Source organism: Ranitomeya variabilis, chromosome 2, assembly GCF_051348905.1.
Source record: "Ranitomeya variabilis isolate aRanVar5 chromosome 2, aRanVar5.hap1, whole genome shotgun sequence".
In the NCBI taxonomy this organism is placed as follows: domain Eukaryota; kingdom Metazoa; phylum Chordata; class Amphibia; order Anura; family Dendrobatidae; genus Ranitomeya; species Ranitomeya variabilis.
Window position 1 is genome coordinate 228,217,079 of NC_135233.1, and position 24,900 is coordinate 228,241,978.

The 24,900-nt window shown below is 44.7% G+C and overlaps 1 protein-coding gene across 2 annotated transcripts in view; it reads right to left on the bottom strand.

Annotated features, from left to right (window-relative positions):
• The window catches only part of COL27A1 (collagen type XXVII alpha 1 chain), a 477,424-nt gene that overhangs the window by 77,097 nt on the left and 375,427 nt on the right, over positions 1-24,900 (bottom strand). For both annotated transcript variants that reach the window (XM_077283906.1, XM_077283905.1), the window contains exons 42-48: positions 12,097-12,153; positions 9,177-9,230; positions 8,628-8,681; positions 8,300-8,353; positions 6,223-6,276; positions 5,514-5,621; positions 5,329-5,436 (exon numbers count right to left, since the gene is read on the bottom strand). In XM_077283906.1, coding sequence (XP_077140021.1) covers positions 5,329-5,436; positions 5,514-5,621; positions 6,223-6,276; positions 8,300-8,353; positions 8,628-8,681; positions 9,177-9,230; positions 12,097-12,153 — 489 coding nt within the window. The remainder of the gene's footprint in view (positions 1-5,328; positions 5,437-5,513; positions 5,622-6,222; positions 6,277-8,299; positions 8,354-8,627; positions 8,682-9,176; positions 9,231-12,096; positions 12,154-24,900) is intronic.

Here is a 24,900-nt window from a genome sequence, read left to right on the forward strand (position 1 = left end):
TATCTAGATGTGTGGTGAGCACTTTCAACCCCCAAGTGCTTCACAGAAGTTTATAACGCAGAGCCGTGAAAATAAAAAATAATTGTTCTTTCCTCAAAAATTATGTTTTAGCAAGTAATTTTTTATTTTGCAAGGGTAACAGGGGAAATTGGACCCCAACAGTTGTTGCCCAGTTTGTCCTGACTACGCTGGTACCCCATATGTGGGGGTAAACCACTGTTTGGGCGCACGTCGGGGCTTGGAAGGGAGGGAGCACCATTTGACTTTTTGAACGCAAGATTGGCTGGAATCAATGGTGGTGCCATGTTGCGTTTGGAGACCCCTGAAGTGCCCAAACAGTGGAAACCCCTCAATTCTAACTTCAACACTAACCCCAACACACCCCTAACCCTAATCCCAACTGTAGCCATAACCCTAATCACAACCCTAACCCCAACACACCCCTAACCACAACCCTAACCCCAACACACCCGTAACCCTAATCCCAACCCTAATCCTAACCCTAATCCCAACCCTAACCCTAATCCCAACCCTAACCACAACTGTAACCCCAACACACTCCTAACCCTATCCGTAACCCTAACCACAAGCCTAATCTTAACCCTATTTCCAACCCTAGCCCTAATTCCAACCCTAACTCTAATTCCAACCCTAACCCTAAGGCTATGTGCCCACGTTGCGGATTCGTGTGAGATTTTTCCGCACGATTTTTGAAAAATCTGCAGGTAAAAGGCACTGCGTTTTACCTGCAGATTTACAGGGGATTTCCAGTGTTTTTTTGTGCGGATTTCACCTGCGGATTCCTATTGAGGAACAGGTGTAAAACGCTGCGGAATCCGCACAAAGAATTGACATGCTGCGGAAAATACAACGCAGCATTTCCGCACAAAATTTTCCGCACCATGGGCACAGCGGATTTGGTTTTCCATAGGTGTACATGGTACTGTAAACCTGATGGAAAACTGCTACGAATTCGCAGCGGCCAATCCGCTGCGGATCCGCGGCCAATCCGCTGCGGATCCGCAGCCAAATCCGCACTGTGTGCACATGCCCTAACCCTAACCCTACCCCTAACCCTACCCCTAGTTCTAACCCTAGTTCTAACCCTAACGGAAAAAGAAAAAAATATATTTTCTTTTTTTTATTATTGTCCCTACCTATGGGGGTGATAAAGGGGGGGGGGGGTCATTTACTATTTTTTTTTATTTTGATCACTGTGATATAACCTATCACAGTGATCAAACTATACCTGGAACGAATCTGCCGGTCGGCAGATTTGGCGGGCGCACTGCGCATGCGCCCGCCATTTTGGAAGATGGCGGCGCCCATGGAGAAGACGGATGGACACCGGGAGCCTCGGTAAGTATAAGGGGGTGGAGATCGGGGCACGGGGGGGGGCGTCGGAGCACGGGGGGGTGGCATAGGAGCACATGGGGAGCGGACAGGAGGACGGGGGAGCGGAGCACAAGATGGAGGGGAGCGGACCACAGATCGGTGGCTTGGGGGGCGATCGGTGGGGTGGGTCACATCAGTGTTTCCAGCCATGGCCGATGATATTGCAGCATCGGCCATGGCTGGATTGTAATATTTCACCAGTTTTTTAGGTGAAATATTACAAATCGCTCTGATTGGCAGTTTCACTTTCAACAGCCAATCAGAGCGATCGTAGCCACGGGGGGAAGTACCACTCCCCCTGTCCCTGCATGTCGGGTGAAATGGGAGTTAACCCTTTCACCCGATCTGCAGGGACGCGATCATTCTGTGACATAGCATATGCGTCACAGGTCGGATTGGCACCGACTTTCATGACGCATACGCTGTGTCACAGGTCGGGAAGGGGTTAAATTGCATTTGGCCTACTTGTTTGGTTGGGCCTACTAACGGTGTCTGCCGTTCCTTGCTTTTCTCCTCCACTGAACAAAGCGGAGCTTCAATTTTCAGCCTATATCACATATTAAACTGCATTTGGCCTACTAGTTTGGTTGGGCCTACTAATGGTGTCTGCCGCTCCTTGCTTTTCTCCTCCACTGAACAAAGCTGAGCTTCAATTTTCAGCCTATATCACATATTAAACTGCATTTGGCCTACTTGTTTGGTTGGACCTACTAACAGTGTCTGCCACTGCTTGTTGTTCTCCTCCACTGAACAAAGCTGAGCTTCAATTTTCAGCCTATATCACATATTAAACTGCATTTGGCCCACTTTATTACTTGGCCCTACTAACTGTGTCTGCCACTCCTTACAGTTGTCCTCCGCTGAACAAAGCTATGCCGCCAGTTTACTCCTGTTGCCAATTTTGAACTGCATTTAGCCTACGTACTTTTTTGGGCCTACTAACTGTCTGCCACTCCTTACAATTGTCCTCCGCTGAACAAAGCTATGCCGCCAGTTTACTCCTGTTACCAATTTTGAACTGCATTTAGCCCACTTTATTATTTGGGCCTATATCTGTGTTTTCTCCTCATCCTGCCCATTGCCCAGCCACTGCTAGATGAGTCTGCTGGTACATTGACCCAGACCACTACATTCCCCTTGCATTCTACACAGCCAGAATCTGACCCTGCTGAGAGTCAGGTTCCCCTTCCCGCATACTATACCACCTTACACGGGGACAAACAGGAAGGTGCAGATGAAAGTGCAGGTTCCTTCATCAGGTGGGGGGGCATACTCGTTGGCAACGTCACTGGCACAGGGCCCCTCATAGTACGCAAAAGTGTCTCCGCCGGTGGGAGGCGCCCCCGCCATCAAACACACCGCCGTACTTTGAGGGGTCCTGTGCCAGTGCCAATGCGAACGAGTGGCCCCCCCCTGCTTGCTCAGGATCACAGCACTTACAAAGTTGAAATACTTACCTCTCCCTGCTCCACCGCTGTGACGTAGTTCGCGTTTCCTGGGCCCACGAAAAACTTGAACCAGCCCTACCCCCCCACAACTTTAGCCAAATGACCCCCAATTTTCAATGCCTAACTATTATTATAAAGTAAATTAAGATTGACAAGCTTCAGTAATAACAATTGATGTTTTTGGCATTAAAACAGGCACTGTAGGTGTTTTCCTGTCCTCCACTCTCTGCCGACTTTGATTCCCCATTGACTTGCATTGGGTTTCGTGTTTCAGTCGGCCCTCGACTTTTCGCAATAATTTTTTGACTTTTGACAAAGTCGGGTTTCGCGAAACCCGACTCGATCCTAAAAGAGTAAAAGTCGCTCAACTCTACATAGGACCCTTAGCCTTATTTACGCCCTCTCCTGCCCTTCTTCCCTTGCATCTCCTCCACTGTTCTCTCCTCCTCTTTCTTCGACCTGCTTCTCTCTTGGCTGAGATCTTATATACCTTAGGTCTTTGTTGCTTCGCATGAAATTTAATAAATAAACAAAATGGCTAAGGTCTGGACAGAATCTGAATTTGCGTAAAATCAGGCCCCTAATAATTCCATAATAGTCCACAATGCCGTGGAACATTTCCCATGGGCCACACACAGGCTGTCCTATTGTCTGGCTATAGGTTAAAAGATTTTAAGGGAAAACAAAGGAAATATGACATTTCTGACAGTTACAAAAAAAACCCCAAACATATTAGGAGATTGGATATGTTGGTCTCAAAAGGTGGAAAACTCTGTTAGGCTTTCGTACGTCTGATATTAGTACAGACTGCCAGCAGATCTCCTGACACGGACTCAACAGCTTTATAAGCTGCTTATTTCAGGTCAGGAAACTTGACCAGTGTAGTCATTGGCCTTTGTCTGGTACTGCATCTCATTCAAGTGATAGCTGCATTACCGAAACAGCCCATTGACAAGAGTGGTGCTATTTCACGTTTAAAAAACTCCAAGCAAAACTAAACGTATTTTTCCTGATTTTATAATTTCCTTTAAAGAGAACCTACTATCATGTTCATATGTCCCTGTACATATAACTCGGAGCTGACCTAGTTGCTAGACTGTGCAACTGTAGACAACACACATACAACCAAAGCACAAATCAGGAGTCTGGAAATTGACCTTCATACTGCAAACCAAAAAGAGGAGGCACAGTAAACTCTGACTGGCACTTTTGGTTGGGGGATTAATTGCACCAAGTGTATCAGAAGAAAATACTGTCAATGGTTTAAATAATGCCCAGAACGGGGTCCACCCCCCAAAAAAAATTGAACCTTCTTTTATAAAAAGGAAACATTAAAAAACAAAACAAAACAGAACTTCTAGTACAAATCAATTCAGTAAAAACCATGAAATGAAATGAAAGAAATCTGCAACCATTTATCTGTAGCCAGAACTGACATTGGAGAGTTGTGTACAGCTGTGTATACCCCTCCGGCCAGAAGAGATCCCACAGGGAAAGCACCGCACACTCCTGACATCTGCTGAATGTGCACCATCAGCAATGCAATATGGAAGGTTTAATCCTCCTCCAAATCACAACTGTACATTGCTGTAGCACAATAGCCGTCGCCCTGACAGGCAATTTCCGTAGTTTCTGGATCTTGTCCACTAGAGGGCAGCAGATAATAAGGTTTGTTCTCCGCTGAGATTCTTTTGGCATACAGTAATACCAGGGGATACAGAGTATCTGGCGTTATTGGGTCACATGACCTGCGAGGATCGGGTAAAGTGAAGTATACAACCCAGAGGAGTAGATTATGGCTGTTTTCCACTCTAACATGAGTCAGACTTGCTCCACCTGGATACGCTGAACAGACATATTATTGGAGAGCGAACTCTCCTCATCCGGAGTAAAGACAAAACACACAAAACACATAATGTGATGCATCTCCACACAGAAATCAGACATAACCCCGGTACAACCACCTAATAAGTGTAACCATCAGGATAGGACCGTATACATACATGTAGATTACGTCAGCGCATGTAATGCTCCTCCTGTGCCCTACCCCCACAGGTTTTAATGTTAAACCCAGGGGGCACAAAATCCCTGAATGGTTCTGTTATACCACTAGTAATTATCTCCTAAAGCTTCTCTTAGTGCTCCATAGTGATGCCATTTTCTGGCTATCTGGGCTTTTAGCTTCCATTTACTGCCCCTGTTGCGTTTTGTTTAATTATTTAGAAAAACATCGATGCTTTCCCAAAAAAAAAACCCACAGTGGCACTCTTGGTTACAGGTTGTATGTGGTATTGAAGCCATGCACTTCAATGGAGATCAGCTCCAATACCAGACATAACCTGCAGACCTATGTGTGATGCTGGTTTTGGAACAATGCAGCCATCTTTCTGTCAAAACATGGGAAATCAGTGATAATTAATCGCTGGCCAGAACAAGATATCTGCTGTGACAAGCTGATTATTAGTAGTGCACAGACAGCAATTACCCTGAGTCCAATTGGTCCCTGAGCCCCAGGTAATCCTGGCACACCATTGTTTCCTCGCTTTCCCGATGTGCCGGCAGGTCCAATTTCTCCATCATCACCTTGCTCTCCCTAGGAAAAAAAAATATTAATGAAATCACCTTTTACCTGTTGGATTATACAGTATTGCACACAGAGAGGACACTCACACTCAGCCCAGCAGTGCCATCTTTCCCTGGTATTCCATCTGGCCCTGGGGGACCCTCATGGCCTTGTCTTCCTACCACTCCCCGAGGTCCGGCCATTCCTACTGCTCCCTAAAAACAAGGAGGTACAATCATAATAATAATAATAATTTTATTTATATAGCGCCAACATATTCCGCAGCGCTTTACAACTTATAGAGGGGACTTGTACAGACAATAGACATTACAGCATAACAGAAATCACAGTTCAAAACAGATACCAGTAGGAATGAGGGCCCTGCTCGCAAGCTTACAATCTATGAGGAAAAGGGGAGACACGAGAGGTGGAGAGGTGGACAATCATTTTACAAAGGTGAAACCGTTCACAAAAACGCACAACCCTTGATCTCTGTGTCTTGCTTTTCCTGATGGTGGGTATGGTGCTACCTTGGTGGCGTCTAGTATTTTTCAGTCTGTGTGACATATAAATATGAAGAGTGTGAAACATTTAGCTCGATCCTTTTGATCTGCACACAGATCAGCCGTTGCTAGATGGCTTCTTCAGTGGCTTACTCCGCCCTCCCCATAGAGAACACAGGAAGGCTTGTACAGGAGAGTCGGGACAGATATTGGATGGCCAGTCAGCATTGTATGAGCCACAAAGAGGAACAAACACAATGGGATTTACTATTCTACAGTAGATAAGTATTTTCTTGTGGGGAACTTTACTTACAGGTGGTCCACGTGTGGCGGCTTCTCCCGATTTTCCTGGTTTTCCCTTTAAACCCTGATAAAAGTGAAATGACACTGTATATATGGCGAGTTGAAATCTACTTTGTTTTCTTCTACACATTACCTGAAATTCAGCCCTCACAATTCTGAAGTTTAGAAACTTAGGCTACTTTCACACTAGCGTCGGGCTCGGCCCGTCGCAGTGCCTCGGGCCGAGGTCACCGACGCTAGCGTTGTCTCCGCCGCACAACGGGGGCAGCGGATGCATTTTTCCAGCGCATCCGCTGCCCCATTGTGAGGTGCGGGGAAGTGCGAGGAGGTGGGGGCGGAGTTCCGGCCGCGCATGCGCGGTCGGAAAAAGCGGACCGTTGGGAGCAAAGAACGTTATGCAGCGCCCCAGAGTCCTGGTCGTTGCGGTACTGATGCTCCGCCGCTAAGGGGGGCTATGGTACGTCTGATGGCACTGAAGGAGTTCACCTGACCAGGTATCACAGACACCAATACACTTCACAGTCTGGCCTCCAGGGGGAGCTAAGGGCGCTATGTATTAGGCCACTCCTCACAGTCTGGTAAAACTGGGGGTTAGATAGGAAGTTAGTCAGAAGCTGACTGGGTTGGAGCCAGGCAACATCCTGTGGTAGAGGGTGTTGCAGGGGAAGATTCAGGGGGGTCACTGTCAGGGGTGGGATCCTGACAGAGGCCTAGCGAACTGAGAGAACGTTACGGGACCGCGCCTGCACGAGATAGCGGCGGTACCCCAAGAAAGGACAAGAAGCGAGGTTTATTGTGCTGAGTGAGAAACGAGATCAACGCAACAAGGAGAAACACCAGTAGGAGCCGTGCTGCAAGACGAGGCAACATCCTACTGAGGCGCGCAGCCGGTGGCCGGAACGCCGAGGAAGTATAGAGCTCCAGGCCTAACGTCAAACCTACGGCAGGACAGTCAGTTATAGGCGGGCTGTCTCACCCAAATCACCTAAGAAGACATAGGGGGCAACAACTGGAGAGGGGCGACACTAGGGTCCCAGAAGAGCTCCGAGCCTACCCGTCATACGGGTGCGTCCTATCCATATGATCTGGGGGACGAAGCAGAACATCATAATCGAGTTGTGAGGGAACTTCAGAAACAGACACAACAGTTGTGGGGACTATCCCGTAAGCACAGCAGGGGAGGACCACAACACACAAGCGCTAGAAGGTAGGCACAGATTTCCACCTGCAAAGGGAACTCTGGAGGTGCCATCGGACCGGCCGGACTTGCGCAGCCTGGTTAACCGTATTCCGGACTGAGGATCCTGAAGCCTTCAGTAAAGAGGTAAAGAGACTGCAACCTGGTGTCCTCGTTATTTACTGCGACCTGCACCACATCATAACATCATCACCATACCACCCACACCTTTCATTGGGCGCCCCTCAGCAGGGTCACGGACCGGGTCTAGCCACCGTGACAACCCCAGAGCAGAGACTCAGAGGCCCGGTACCGGGTACCCCTCGGCCCTGCGGCAGTGGGGGCGCTACAGTTACATGTAACGTTTTTTGCTCCCGGCGGACCGCCACAACACGGCGCAACCGTCTCACGACGGTTGCGACGTGTGGCAATCTGTCGCAATGCGTCGCTAATGTTAGTCAATGGAGAAAAAACGCATCCTGCAAGCACTTTTGCAGGATGCGTTTTTTTCTGCAAAACGACGCATTGTGACGGATTGCAGTTAACGCTAGTGTGAAAGTAGCCTGACAGATCTCCTTATCTCACTCAGTGACATAATGCCCAAATACTGAAGGCCACCCTAAGACTTATGTTCATACAAATCGATAACTCTCTCCATAATCCCTGGTTGGCAATTTACTGAAGAAAAAATGGACTGTATAGGATGGTGATATCTCTGGAAACACGAAAACCACAATCTAAGCAATTTTTGGGAGAAAATCTGTCAGGAGCAATTATATTCAACTCTCACAAGGAGGACACACAAGCTGATAAAGTCCTGTCATAATGAATAGATAAAATGAATTGCTCCTTACTCTGGCAGTAGTAGCCTGTAGCTACCATGTCTATGCGACTAATCTGCACAACTTACCATCGCGCCTTTGGATCCCTTTAACCCCTGAAAACCTCGTGGTCCAGGATGGCCCTGCAAGAAAAATAAAGATAGATGTAACTCTTCAAATACATTAAGTGTGCTTTCAGGTATTGTACACACATTTTACAATGGAAATTTTGGCCACATCGCTTCTACCAATTGAAATCAATAGAAGCCAAAATCCACATGACAAAAAGTGAGTAGTAAATGGCCATGTGGCACAATAACTGTGTGACCACCTACCTGTAATTGGGAAAACCCTTTACCTAAATTGTAAACATTCTTTTCAAATGATAGGAATAAATAGATACATGGAGTAACTTACTGGTAAACCTTGTTGTCCGGCTTTTCCTCTGGGGCCTTCTGGTCCTTCTTGACCCTGTATAGAAGTAAAAAAAAAAAAGATTAATATCGGCCTTTGAATTAATAAAATTACTTCTAACAACAGATCTGCTGTATCCTGAATGCATAATTAATAATGGAGGACAGATTTACTATTCTTATGTGTCCTCTCAGAATCCTCTACATAGGCTTTCCTATTAAACAAAGCTGGCTGCCTGTCGCCACCACTAGGGGGAGCTGAAGAGTTTACTGCATTACAGCAGCTCTATGAGTAACTGTATGTAGGAAGCGCCCTCTAGTGGTGCCTACGTGAATGTGCAGGGAATATGGAGCTGTGATCAATAGAAGGATATTGTATACTAAATGAGCGGATAATAAAAAACTTAAGATGGAAAAGCGACATGCTGGTGAAGGTCGTTCACTATAGCTCTACACATTTGGACAGATTTATGATAAATTGGTGTATGTCAGACATGTTTACTTATAGAAAGTAAGTCACATCATAAAAAATCTGGTCAGTGCAACAACTCACAGGGTATCCTGGGTCCCCCGATTCCCCTCGGTCTCCACGATCACCAACAGGTCCCTAAAAAATGATAATGGTTGTATCAAGTCTGTGTGAGTTTCTGTAATGTTATTTTGCAGGGCACTAGACAAAGCCCTAAAATCTATTTTTGAACCACTAACAAGTTGGTCAAGTGCTTGGACAGAGAGCCCCCCCACACACATACACAAAAAAACATCACCTCCTGATGGACCAATTCTGGCTGTATTGGTAGGGTGAGTAAATGCAGATACAGTAATTGACTAATATATGAGTCATACGAAGGCTGTGCAGCGGGATCTAGTCTAGTGTTAGTGGGAATAAGATTAAGAAAACTCAAAAGTAAGCAATAATACACATGCATATATAAATATTGTAACTAAATGGTGACTGAAATCACACCATATGTGAGAAGGCGCACCCCTATATAGGTGCATGTGTAGGCTGGACTATTATATAGTGACTAGTGAGGAGCGAATGTGCTCAGATAAGGTGATATTATGAGCATGCTCAAGTGCTAACCAAGTGTCTTTGGCGTGCTTGAGAAATATGTTTGAGTCGCCGTGGCTGTATGTCTTGCGGCTGTTAGACAGCCACAACACGTGCATGGGATTGCCAGTTTGTTAGGACATGCAGGCATGGGGACTCAAACATATTTTTCAAGCACGCCGAAGACACTCGGTTAGCACACGGGCATGCTCAGATAACACCTTATCCCAGCACGCTCGCTCATCACTAACAGTGACCCATCAGTAATATTGCACGATTACAAAAACCAGCAGAAAACCGACAATGAGGCCAATAATATTTAAGTGAAAAGTAAATCAATAACTTTATTGATCAAGAATTTGGTGCACGAGGGGAATAAAAACAACCAGAAAAAAAGCGGACGCTAATCCAAGTGGTAAACATGTATAATATAATAAATAACCATAGATGATACATAAGTGCATACATTTTCTGATACCCTTCTATACATGACATTACTATTAATATATGAGTGTGCTGTATAACCCATAGGTGTGTTTTGATACCTAGCAGCGACTTTCTTATACCTATCTTTTATACTTATGTATCATCTATGGTTTTTTATTATATTATATACAGTTAGGTCCATATATATTTGGACAGAGACAACATTTTTCTAGTTTTGGTTATAGACAATACCACAATGAATTTTAAACAAAACAATTCAGATGCAGTTGAAGTTCAGACTTTCAGCTTTCATTTGAGGGTATCCACATTAAAATCGGATGAAGGGTTTAAGAGTTTCAGCTCCTTAACATATGCCACCCTGTTTTTAAAAGGACCAAAAGTAATTGGACAGATTAAATAATTTTAAATAAAATGTTCATTTCAAGTACTTGGTTGAAAACCCTTTGTTGGCAATGACTGCCTGAAGTCTTGAACTCATGGACATCACCAGACGCTGTGTTTCCTCCTTTTTGATGCTCTGTCAGGCCTTCACTGCGGTGGTTTTCAGTTGCTGTTTGTCTGTGGGCCTTTCTGTCTGAAGTTTAGTCTTTAACAAGTGAAATGCATGCTCAATTTGGTTGAGATCAGGTGACTGACTTGGCCATTCAAGAATATTCCACTTCTTTGATTTAATTAACTCCTGGGTTGCTTTGGCTTCATGTTTTGGGTCATTGTCTATCTGTAGGATGAAACGACGACCAATCAGTTTGGCTGCATTTGGCTGGATCTGAGCACACAGTATGGCTCTGAATACCTCAGAATTCATTCGGCTGCTTCTGTCCTGTGTCACATCATCAATAAACACTAGTGACCCAGTGCCACTGGCAGCCATGCATGCCCAAGCCATCACACTGCCTCTGCCGTGTTTTACAGATGATGTGGTATGCTTTGGATCATGAGCTGTACCACGCCTTCGCCATACATTTCTCTTTCCATCATTCTGGTAGAGGTTGATCATGGTTTCATCTGTCCAAAGAATGTTCTTCCAGAACTGTGCTGGCTTTTTTAGATGTTTTATAGCAAAGTCCAGTCTAGCCTTTTTATTCTTGATTCTTATGAGTGGCTTGCACCGTGCAGTGAACCCTCTGTATTTACTTTCATGCAGTCTTCTCTTTATGGTAGATTTGGATATTGATACGCCTACCTCCTGGAGAGTGTTGTTCACTTGGTTGGCTGTTGTGAAGGGGTTTCTCTTCACCATGGAGATTATTCTTCTATCCTCCACCACTGTTGTCTTCCGTGGACGCCCAGGTCTTTTTGCATTGATGAGTTCACCAGTGCTTTCTTTCTTTCTCAGGATGTACCAAACTGTAGATTTTGCCACTCCTAATATTGTAGCAATTTCTCGGCTTGTTTTTTTCTGTTTTCGCAGCTTAAGGATGGCTTGTTTCACTTGCATGGAGAGCTCCTTTGACCGCATGTTTACTTCACAGCAAAACCTTCCAAATGCAAGCACCACATCTCAAATCAACTCCAGGCCTTTTATCTGCTTAATTGAGAATGACATAACGAAGGGATTGCCCACACCTGTTCATGAAATAGCCTTGGAGTCAATTGTCCAATTACTTTTGGTCCCTTTAAAAACAGGGTCGCACATGTTAAGGAGCTGAAACTCCTAAACCCTTCATCCAATTTTATTGTGGATACCCTCAAATGAAAGCTGAAAGTCTGAACTTCAACTGCATCTGAATTGTTTTGTTTAAAATTCATTGTGGTAATGTCTATAACCAAAATTAGAAAAATGTTGTCTCTGTCCAAATATATATGGACCTAACTGTATGTTTACCACTTGGATTAGTGTCCCCTTTTCTTCTGGTTGTTTTGCATCAAATTCTTAATTAATAAAGTTTCTGATTTACTTTTAACTTAAATATTATTGGCCTCTTTGTCGGTTTACTCTTAGTTTTGATTCTTAGTGTGAATAAGGTCTTACTCTATCTCCAGGAGCACCGGGGACACCTTCCGTTTTGCCATCCTCCCCTTGTTCTCCCTGTAAACAAATCAAATGAAATATTACATATGGATATGGACATGGTAAGAGTGAAATGACACAATCTAGCCGATCTATTCAACACTGCAAACGAGGAACTGGTAAACGTTGGTGCCACCATCATATTCAATACTTGGAGATCCGGGGTGCGCTGCATGCCGACCTCCAATAATCAGTTAACTTGTGTGGGAGGGTGACAGAATAATTTATGTTTAGCTCACATGAATGAGGGAGAAAAAGAGCAATGGGAAGTGACAAGTAAAAATGCAGAGAAGAGGGGCAGAAAGTAAACATCTGAAGCTATAAATGCGCAGAGCAGAGAGACGGGTGTGTAGTATTTGGCTAACGGCCCACACACGGCGCATCTGGAGGCTCCCAAGTGGGTAGGAACTTCTCTCACCACATATCATCCTGTACATTATAAGGGACTGTAGATGCCATAACAGAAACGAACGTGTTACGTTACAGGCCTGTGATTACATTGTCCTATAAGTGCGCATTCCTGTGGATGTATCCGTTTTTGTCATTTGATCCAATAGTGATAATCCTGAGACAAAATGGTACATGTACGTGATTATCCGTGTCCTAATTTCTCCCTGCAGGAGATTACTCTTGGCCTGCTTGGTTGATTGGCCTCAGGAACAATAAGAGCAGCTCAGTCCAGCAGGACCCAGCCACGACATTCATAGAAAGCAACATACTCACCGCTCGCCAACACGGGAGTCATATTCCAGCATGAACTGGTTACAAGCGAGCTGAGTCTGCACATACAGGTGCTTCTCACAAAATTAGAATATCATCAAAAAGTTCATTTATTTCAGTTCTTCAATACAAAAAGTGAAATTCATATATTATATAGTCATTAGAAAACAGAATGATCTATTTCAAGTGTTTACTTCTGTTAATGTTGATGATTATGGCTTACAGCCAATGAAAATCCAAAAGTCATTATCTCAGTAAATTAGAATAATTAACCCCTTCATGACCCAGCCTATTTTGACCTTAATGACCTGGCCGTTTTTTGCAATTGTGACCAGTGTCCCTTTATGAGGTAATAACTCCGGAACGCTTCAACGGATCCTAGCGGTTCTGAGATTGTTTTTTCATGACATATTGGGCTTCATGTTAGTGGTAAATTTAGGTCGATAATTTCTGTGTTTATTTGTGAAAAAAACGGAAATTTGGCGAAAATTTTGAAAATTTTGCAATTTTCACATTTTGAATTTTTATTCTGTTAAACCAGAGAGTTATGTAACACAAAATAGTTAATAAATAACATTTTCCACATGTCTACTTTACATCAGCACAATTTTGGAAACAAAATTTTTTTTTGCTAGGAAGTTATAAGGGTTAAAATTTGACCAGTGATTTCTCATTTTTACAACAAAATTTACAAAACCATTTTTTTTAGGGACCACCTCACATTTGAAGTCAGTTTGAGGGTTCTATATGGCTGAAAATACCCAAAAGTGACACCATTCTAAAAACTGCACCCCTCAAGGTGCTCAAAACCACATTCAAGAAGTTTATTAACCCTTCAGGTGTTTCACAGCAGCAGAAGCAACATGGAAGGAAAAAGTGAACATTTAACTTTTTAGTCACAAAAATGATCTTTTAGCAACAATTTTTTTTTATTTTCCCAAGGGTAAAAGGGGAAACTGGACCACAAAAGTTGTTGTCCAATTTGCCCTGAGTACGCTGATACCTCATATGTGGGGGTACACCACTGTTTGGGGGCACGGCAGGGCTCGGAAGCGAAGGAGCGCCATTTGACTTTTTGAATGAAAAATTGGCTCCAATCTTTAGCGGACACCATGTCGCGTTTGGAGAACCCCCGTGTGCCTAAACATTGGAGCTCCCCCACAAGTGACCCCATTTTGGAAACTAGATGCCCCAAGGAACTTATCTAGATGCATAGTGAGCACTTTAAACCCCCAGGTGCTTCACAAATTGATCCGTAAAAATGAAAAAGTACTTTTTTTTCACAAAAAAATTTCTTTTAGCCTCAATTTTTTAATTTTTACATGGGCAACAGGATAAAATGGATCCTAAAATTTGTTGGGCAATTTCTCCTGAGTACACCGATACCTCATATGTGGGGGTAAACCACTGTTTGGGTGCACGGCAAGGCTCGGAAGGGAAGGAGCGCCATTTGACTTTTTGAATGAAAAATTATCTCCATCGTTAGCGGACACCATATCGCGTTTGGAGAGACCCTGTGTGCCTAAACATTGGAGCTCCCCCACATGTGACCCCATTTTGGAAACTAGACCCACCAAGGAACTTATCTAGATGCATAGTGAGCACTTTAAACTCTCAGGTGCTTCACAAATTGATCCGGAAAAATAAAAAAGTACTTTTTTTTCACAAAAAAATTCTTTTAGCCTCAATTTTTTCATTTTCACATGGGCAACAGGATAAAATGGATCCTAAAATTTGTTGGGCAATTTCTCCTGAGTACACCGATACCTCATATGTGGGGGTAAACCACTTTTTGGGTGCACGGCAAGGCTCGGAAGGGAAGGTGCGCAATTTGACTTTTTGAATGGAAAATTAGCTCCAATCGTTAGCGGACACCATGTCGCCCTTGGAGAGCCCCTGTATGCCTAAACATTGGAGCTCCCCCACAAGTGACCCCATTTTGGAAACTAGACACCCCAAGGAACTTATCTAGATGCATAGTGAGCACTTTACACCCCCAGCTGCTTCACAGAAGTTCATAACGCAGAGCCGTGAAAATAAAAAATAATTTTTCTTTCCTCAAAAATGATTTTTTAGCCCGGAATTTTTTATTTTCCCAAGGGTAACAGGAGAAATTGGAACCCAAATGTTATTGTCCAGTTTCTCCTGAGTACGCTGATACCCCATATGTGGGGGTAAACCACTGTTTGGGCGCACAGCAGGGCTCGGAAGGGAAGTAGCGCCATTTGGCTTTTTGAATGGAAAATTAGCTCCAATCATTAGCGGACACCATGTCGCGTTTGGAGAGCCCCTGTGTGCCTAAACATTGGAGCTCACCTACAAGTTACCCCATTTTGGAAACTAGACCTCCCGAGGAACTAATCTAGATGTGTAGTGAGCACTTTGAACCCCCAAGTGCTTCATAGAAGTTTATAACGCAGAGCCATGAAAATAAAAAATAATTTTTATTTTCTCAAAAATGATTTTTTAGCCTGCAATTTTTTATTTTCCCAAGGGTAACAGGAGAAATTTGACCCCAAAAGTTGTTGTCCAGTTTCTCCTGAGTACGCTGATACCCCATATGTGGGGGTATATCACTGTTTGGGCACACGTCGGGGTTCGGCAGGGAAGTAGTGACATTTTGAAATGCAGACTTTGATGGAATGCTCTGCGGGCGTCACGTTGCGTTTGCAGAGCCCCTGATGTGCCTAAACAGTAGAAACCCCCCACAAGTGACCCCATTTTGGAAACTAGACCCCCAAAGGAACTTATCTAGATGTGTAGTGAGCACTTACAACCCACAAGTGCTGCACAGAAGTTTATAACGCAGAGCCGTGAAAATAAAAAATCATTTTTCTTTCCTCAAAAATGATTTTTTAGCCTGCAATTTTTTTTCCCCAAGGGTTACAGGAGAAATTGAACTCCAAAAGTTGTTGTCCAGTTTCTCCTGAGTACGCTGGTACCCCATATGTGGGGGTAAACCACTGTTTGGGCACACGTCGGGGCTCGGAAGGGAGAGAGCACCATTTGACTTTTTCAACGCAAGATTGGCTGGAATCAATGGTGGCGCCATGTCGCGTTTGGAGACCCCCTGATGTGCCTAAACAGTGGAAACCCCTCAATTCTAACTCCAACACTAACCCCAACACACCCCTAACCCTAATCCCAACCCTAACCCCAACACACCCCTAACCCTAGTCTTAACCCTAATTCCAACCCTAACTCTAATTCCAACCGTAACCCTAAGGCTATGTGCCCACGTTGCGTATTTGTGTGCGGATTTTTCCGCACTGTTTTTGAAAAATCTGCAGGTAAAACGCACTGCGCTTTACCTGCGGATTTACCGCGGATTTCCAGTGTTTTTTGTGTGGATTTCACCTGCGGATTCCTATTATGGAGCAGGTGTAAAACGCTGCGGAATCCGCACAAAGAATTGACATGCTGCGGAAAATACAACGCAGCGTTTCCGCGCTGTATTTTCCGCACCATGGGCACAGCGGATTTGGTTTTCCATAGGTTTATGTGGTACTGTAAATGTGATGGAAAACTGCTACGAATCTGCAGTGACCAATCTGCTGCGGATACGCAGCCAAATCTGCACCATGTGCACATAGTTACATAGTTATTAAGGTTGAAGGAAGACTGTAAGTCCATCTAGTTCAACCCATAGCCTAACCTAACATGCCCTAACATGTTGATCCAGAGGAAGGCAAAAAAAAACCATGTGGCAAAGAGTAACTCCACCATGGGGAAAAAAATTCCTTCCCGACTCCACATACGGCAATCAGACTAGTTCCCTGGATCAACGCCTTATCAAGGAATCTAGTGTATATACCCTGTAACATTATACTTTTCCAGAAAGGTATCCAGTCCCCTCTTAAATTTAATTAATGAATCACTCATTACAACATCATACGGCAGAGAGTTCCATAGTCTCACTGCTCTTACAGTAAAGAATCCGCGTCTGTTATTATGCTTAAACCTTCTTTCCTCCAGACGTAGAGGATGCCCCCTTGTCCCTGTCTCAGGTCTATGATTAAAAAGATCATCAGAAAGGTCTTTGTACTGTCCCCTCATATATTTATACATTAAAATAAGATCACTGTTGTGAATTTACCTTTTTGGCTCCCTCTAGTGGTTACTAGTGATTTGACTCTGGGAATGTCTGCCATCCCTTGTATGCTCACCTGGGTCGTTAGGTCAGGGGTGTTGCTATATAAGCTCCCTGGACCTTCAGTTCAATGCCTGGCAACGTTGTAATCAGAGCTAATCTGTTGTGCTCTTGTCTACTGATCCTGGTTCCTGCTAGATTAAGCTAAGTCTGCTTTCTTGCTTTTTGCTATTTGTTTTTGTTTGCATTTTTGTCCAGCTTGTACATAATCTGTATCCTTACCTTGCTGGAAGCTCTAGGGAGGCTGGAGTTCTCCCCCCGGGCCGTTAGACGGTTCGGGGGTTCTTGAATTTCCAGTGTGGATTTTTGATAGGGTTTTTGTTGACCATATAAGTTATCTTACTACATTCTGCTATTAGTAAGTGGGCCTCTCTTTGCTAAACCTAGTTCATCTCTGTGTTTGTCATTTCCTCTTACCTCACCGTTATTATTTGTGGGGGGCTTGTATCCAACTTTTGGGGTCTATTCTCTGGAGGCAAGAGAGGTCTTTGTTTTCCTCTTCTAGGGGTAGTTAGTCCTCCGGCTGGCGCGAGACATCTAGCGACCAACGTAGGCATGTTCCCCGGCTACTTCTAGTGTTGGCGTTAGGAGTAGATATATGGTCAACCCAGTTACCACTGCCCTATGAGCTGGATTTTTGTACTTCGCAGACTTACTTGTTCCTCTGAGACCCTCGCCATTGGGGTCATAACAGTTTGCCAGGCCAGTATTAAATGTTAAATGCATTGCAGAAGCGGGATTATAAGAAAGAAAATTCTGAGGTTTTTTTTCTCTTTCTCATTTTTTTTTCTTTTCCCCTTTACCTCTGAGTGGCTTGTGTTTGCTGCAGACATGAATGTCCAGACCTTGATTACAGGTGTGGACCAGCTTACTGCTCGTGTGCAGGGCATACAAGATTATGTTATCAGAAATCCTATGTCAGAACCTAAGATACCGATTCCTGAACTGTTTTCCGGAGACCGATTTAAATTTAGAAATTTCAGGAATAATTGTAAATTGTTTTTGTCCCTGAGACCCTGTTCATCTGGAGACTCCGCTCAGCAAGTGAAAATTGTTATTTCTTTTTTACGGGGCGACCCTCAGGATTGGGCCTTCTCGCTGGCGCCAGGAGATCCGGCATTGGCTGATATTGATGCGTTTTTTCTGGCGCTCGGTTTGCTTTATGAGGAACCCAATCTTGAGATTCAGGCAGAAAAAGCCTTGCTGGCTATGTCTCAGGGCCAGGACGAGGCTGAAGTGTATTGCCAAAAATTTCGGAAATGGTCCGTGCTGACCCAGTGGAACGAGTGTGCATTGGCTGCAAATTTCAGAAATGGCCTTTCTGAAGCCATTAAGAATGTGATGGTGGGTTTTCCCATTCCCACAGGTCTGAATGATTCCATGGCCCTGGCAATTCAAATCGACCGGCGGTTGCGGGAGCGCAAAACCGCAAATTCCCTCATGGTGTTGTCTGAACAGGCACCTGATTTAATGCAATGTGATAGAATCCTGACTAGAAATGAGCGGAAAATTCATAGACGCCAGAATGGCTTGTGTTACTACTGTGGTGATTCTACACATGTTATCTCAGCATGCTCTAAACGTCTTACTAGGGTTGTTAGTCCTGTCGCCATTGGTAATTTGCAACCTAAATTTATTCTATCTGTAACTTTGATTTGCTCACTGTCATCGTATCCTGTCATGGCGTTTGTAGACTCAGGTGCTGCCCTGAGTCTGATGGATCTGTCATTTGCCAAGCGCTGCGGTTTCGTTCTGGAGCCATTAGAAAATCCTATCCCTCTTAGGGGTATTGATGCTACGCCTTTGGCAAAAAATAAACCGCAGTTTTGGACACAGGTTACCATGTGCATGACTCCCGAACATCGGGAGGTGATACGTTTTCTTGTTCTGCATAAGATGCATGATTTGGTTGTTTTGGGTTTGCCATGGTTACAGACCCATAATCCAGTCTTGGACTGGAAGGCAATGTCGGTGTCAAGTTGGGGCTGCCATGGAATTCATGGAGATTCCCTGCCCTTGTCTATTGCTTCTTCTACGCCCTCGGAAGTTCCGGCGTATTTGTCTGATTATCAGGATGTCTTCAGCGAGTCTAAGTCCAGTGCACTGCCTCCTCATAGGGAATGTGACTGTGCAATAGATTTGATTCCTGGCAGTAAGTTTCCTAAGGGGAGACTGTTTAATTTGTCGGTACCTGAACATACCGCGATGCGTTCATATATCAAGGAGTCTCTGGAGAAGGGGCCGTTTTGTCGCAGAGAGGCCCTGGTTGCTCTACTATGAGACCTTGTGCCTTTTTCTCCAGGAAGTTTTCGCCGGCAGAGCGAAATTATGATGTGGGCAATCGGGAGTTGTTGGCCATGAAGTGGGCATTTGAGGAGTGGCGTCATTGGCTCGAGGGTGCTAAGCATCGTGTGGTGGTCTTGACTGATCACAAAAATCTGATGTATCTCGAGTCTGCTAAACGCCTGAATCCTAGACAGGCCCGCTGGTCATTGTTTTTCTCCCGTTTTGACTTTGTGGTCTCGTATTTACCAGGTTCTAAGAATGTGAAGGCCGATGCTCTGTCTAGGAGCTTTGTGCCTGATGCTCCTGGAGTCGCTGAACCTGTGGGTATTCTTAAGGAAGGAGTTATCTTGTCAGCTATTTCTCCTGATCTGCGGCGTGTGTTGCAGAGATTTCGGGCTGGTAGGCCTGACTCTTGTCCATCTGACAGATTGTTTGTGCCTGCTAAATGGACCAGCAGAGTCATTTCCGAGGTTCATTCCTCAGTGTTGGCAGGGCACCCGGGAATTTTTGGCACCAGAGATCTGGTGGCCAGGTCCTTTTGGTGGCCTTCCTTGTCAAGGGATGTGCGGTCATTTGTGCAGTCCTGTGGAACTTGTGCTCGAGCTAAGCCTTGCTGTTCTCGTGCCAGCGGGTTGCTCTTGCCCTTGCCTGTCCCGAAGAGACCTTGGACACACATCTTTATGGATTTAATTTCTGATCTTCCGGTGTCTCAGGGCATGTCTGTCATCTGGGTGATATGTGATCGTTTCTCCAAGATGGTCCATTTGGTTCCTTTGCCTAAGCTGCCCTCCTCTTCTGATCTGGTTCCTGTGTTCTTCCAGAACGTGGTTCGTTTGCACGGCATTCCTGAGAATATTGTGTCGGACAGAGGATCCCAGTTTGTTTCCAGGTTCTGGCTATCCTTTTGTGGTAGGATGGGCATTGATTTGTCGTTTTCGTCCGCTTTTCATCCCCAGACTAACGGACAAACGGAGCGAACTAATCAGACTCTGGAGGCTTATTTGAGGTGTTTTGTCTCTTCTGATCAGGATGATTGGGTGACCTTCTTGCCGTTGGCTGAATTTGCCCTTAATAATCGGGCTAGTTCCGCCACCTTGGTTTCGCCATTTTTCTGCAACTCCGGTTTCCATCCTCGTTTTTCCTCAGGACATGTGGAGCCTTCTGACTGTCCTGGGGTGGATTCTGTGGTGGATAGGTTGCAGCGGATCTGGAGTCATGTGGTGGACAACTTGAAGTTGTCACAGGAGAAGGCTCAGCGTTTTGCCAACCGCCGCCGCGGTGTGGGTCCCCGACTTCGCGTTGGGGATTTGGTATGGCTGTCTTCTCGATTTGTTCCTATGAAGGTCTCCTCTCCCAAATTTAAGCCTCGCTTCATTGGTCCTTACAAGATATTGGAAATCCTTAATCCTGTATCCTTTCGCCTGGATCTTCCGGTGTCGTTTGCCATTCACAACGTATTTCATAGGTCCTTGTTGCGGCGGTACGTTGTGCCTGTGGTCCCTTCTGCTGAGCCTCCTGCTCCGGTGTTGGTTGAGGGCGAGTTGGAGTACGTGGTGGAGAAGATCTTAGATTCTCGTCTCTCCAGGCGGAGGCTTCAGTACCTGGTCAAGTGGAAGGGCTATGGTCAGGAGGATAATTCCTGGGTGGTCGCCTCTGATGTGCATGCGGCCGATTTGGTTCGTGCCTTTCACACCGCTCATCCTGATCGCCCTGGTGGTCTTGGTGAGGGTTCGGTGACCCCTCACTAAGGGGGGGGTACTGTTGTGAATTTACCTTTTTGGCTCCCTCTAGTGGTTACTAGTGATTTGACTCTGGGAATGTCTGCCATCCCTTGTATGCTCACCTGGGTCGTTAAGTCAGGGGTGTTGCTATATAAGCTCCCTGGACCTTCAGTTCAATGCCTGGCAACGTTGTAATCAGAGCTAATCTGTTGTGCTCTTGTCTACTGATCCTGGTTCCTGCTAGATTAAGCTAAGTCTGCTTTCTTGCTTTTTGCTATTTGTTTTTGTTTGCATTTTTGTCCAGCTTGTACATAATCTGTATCCTTACCTTGCTGGAAGCTCTAGGGAGGCTGGAGTTCTTCCCCCGGGCCGTTAGACGGTTCGGGGGTTCTTGAATTTCCAGTGTGGATTTTTGATAGGGTTTTTGTTGACCATATAAGTTATCTTACTACATTCTGCTATTAGTAAGTGGGCCTCTCTTTGCTAAACCTAGTTCATCTCTGTGTTTGTCATTTCCTCTTACCTCACCGTTATTATTTGTGGGGGGCTTGTATCCAACTTTTGGGGTCTATTCTCTGGAGGCAAGAGAGGTCTTTGTTTTCCTCTTCTAGGGGTAGTTAGTCCTCCGGCTGGCGCGAGACATCTAGCGACCAACGTAGGCATGTTCCCCGGCTACTTCTAGTGTTGGCGTTAGGAGTAGATATATGGTCAACCCAGTTACCACTGCCCTATGAGCTGGATTTTTGTACTTCGCAGACTTACTTGTTCCTCTGAGACCCTCGCCATTGGGGTCATAACAGATCACCCCTTAGTCTTCGTTTTTCCAAACTAAATAGCCCCAAGTGTAATAACCTATCTTGGTATTGCAGACCCCCCAGTCCTCTAATAACCTTGGTCGCTCTTCTCTGCACCCGCTCCAGTTCAGCTGTGTCTTTCTTATACACCGGAGACCAGAACTGTGCACAGTATTCTAAGTGTGGTCGAACTAGTGACTTGTATAGAGGTAAAATTATGTTCTCCTCATGAGCATCTATGCCTCTTTTAATACATCCCATTATTTTATTTGCCTTTGTAGCAGCTGCCTGACACTGGCCACTGAATATGAGTTTGTCATCCACCCATATACCCAGGTCTTTTTCATTGACGGTTTTGCCCAGAGTTTTAGAATTAAGCACATAGTTATACATCTTTTTACTTCTACCCAAGTGCATGACCTTACATTTATCCCCATTAAAGCTCATTTGCCATTTATCAGCCCAAGCTTCTAGTTTACATAAATCATCCTGTAATATAAAATTGTCCTCCCCTGTATTGATTACCCTGCAGAGTTTAGTGTCATCTGGAAATATTGAAATTCTACTCTGAATGCCCCCTACAAGGTCATTAATAAATGTTAAAAAGAGGGCCCAATACTGACCCCTGTGGTACCCCACTGCTAACCGCAACCCAGTCCGAGTGTGCTTAATTAATAACCACCCTTTGTTTCCTATCCCTGAGCCAGCTCTCAACCCACTTACACATATTTTCCCCTATCCCCATTACTCTCATTTTATGTAACCACCTTTTGTGTGGCACCGTATCAAAAGCTTTGGAAAAGTCCATATACACTACGTCCACTGGGTTCCCTTGGTCCAGTCCGGAACTTACCTCTTCATAGAAGCTGATCAAATTAGTCTGACATGAACGGTCCCTAGTAAACCCGTGCTGATACTGGGTCATAAGGTTATTCCTCTTCAGATACTCCAGTATAGTATCCCTTAGAATGCCCTCCAGGATTTTACCCACAGTAGAGGTTAAGCTTACTGGCCTATAATTACCGAGTTCAGTTTTTGCCCCTTTTTTGAAAATTGGCACCACATTTGCTATACGCCAGTCCTGTGGTACAGACCCTGTTATTATGGAGTCTTTAAAGATTAAATATAATGGTCTATCAATGACTGTACTTAGTTCCTGCAGTACTCGGGGGTGTATCCCATCCGGGCCCGGAGATTTGTCAATTTTAGTTATTTTTAGACGCCGCTGTACTTCCTGCTGGGTTAAGCAGGTGACATTTAATGGGGAATTTTTATCACTAGTCATTTTGTCTGCCATGGGATTTTCTTTTGTAAATACTGATGAAAAAAAGTAATTTAGCATATTGGCTTTTTCCTCATCCTCATCCACCATTTCCCCCAGATTATTTTTAAGGGGGCCAACACTGTCATTTTTTAGTTTCTTACTATTTATATAGTTAAAGAATATTTTGGGATTATTTTTACTCTCTCTGGCAATGAGTCTCTCTGTCTCAATCTTTGCTGCCTTGATTTGCTTTTTACAGAATTTATTTAATTTTCTGTATTTATTTAATGCCTCCTCACTACCTACTTCCTTTAATTCTCTAAATGCTTTCTTTTTGTCCCTTATTGCGCCCCTTACAGCTCTATTTAGCCATATTGGTTTCCTCCTATTTCTAGTATGTTTATTCCCATACGGTATATACTGTGCACAGGTCCTATCCAGGATGCTAATAAACGTCTCCCATTTTCTTTGTGTATTTTTGTGTCTCAGGATATCGTCCCAGTTAATTGCACCAAGATCCTCTCTCATCCGTTGGAAATTTGCCCTCCTGAAGTTTAGTGTCCTTGTCACCCCTCTACTACACATCTTATTAAAGGAGACATGAAAACTTATTATTTTGTGATCACTATTCCCCAAGTGACCCCCAACCCTTATATTTGATATGCGGTCTGGCCTGTTGGTTAATATTAGGTCTAGCAGTGCCCCCCTCCTTGTTGGGTCCTGAACCAGTTGTGAAAGGTAATTGTCTCTCATAGTTGTCAAAAACCGATTACCTTTGCTGGAACTGCAGGTTTCTGTTCCCCAATCTATTTCAGGGTAGTTGAAGTCCCCCATAATAATGACTTCTCCTTGAGTCGCAGCTTCATCTATTTGCTTTACGAGGATATTCTCCATTGCTTCCATTATTTTTGGAGATTTATAACAAATCCCTATCAGTAATTTATTATTTTTTCCCCCTCCCCTTATCTCCACCCACAGGGACTCTACATTTTCATTAAATTCACCTATATTATCACGCAGGATGGGTTTTAAGGAAGATTTTACATATAGACACACCCCTCCCCCTAGCCTAATTCTAACCCTAATTCCAACCCTAGCCCTAATTCTAACCCTAACGCTATCCCTAAGTGCAACCCTATCCCTAAGTGCAACCCTAAGTGCAACCCTAAGTGCAACACTAACCCTAAGTGCAGCCCTAAGTGCAACCCTAAGTGCAGCCCTATCCCTAAGTGCAACCCTATCCCTAAGTGCAACCCTATCCCTAAGTGCAACCCTATCCCTAAGTGCAACCCTATCCCTAAGTGCAACCCTAAGTGCAACCCTAAGTGCAACCCTATCCCTAAGTGCAACCCTATCCCTAAGTGCAACCCTAAGTGCAACCCTATCCCTAAGTGCAACCCTATCCCTAAGTGCACCCCAAGTGCAACCCTATCCCTAAGTGCAACCCTAAGTGCAACCCTATCCCTAAGTGCAACCCTATCCCTAAGTGCAACCCTAAGTGCAACCCTAAGTGCAACCCTAGGTGCAACCCTATCCCTAAGTGCAACCCTAAGAGCAACCCTATCCCTAAGTGCAACCCTAAGTGCAACCCTAAGTGCAACCCTATCCCTAAGTGCAACCCTATCCCTAAGTGCAACCCTAAGTGCAACCCTATCCCTAAGTGCAACCCTAAGTGCAACCCTATCCCTAAGTGCAACCCTATCCCTAAGTGCAACCCTAAGTGCAACCCTATCCCTAAGTGCAACCCTATCCCTAAGTGCAACCCTATCCCTAAGTGCAACCCTATGTGCAACCCTATCCCTAAGTGCAACCCTAAGTGCAACCCTAAGT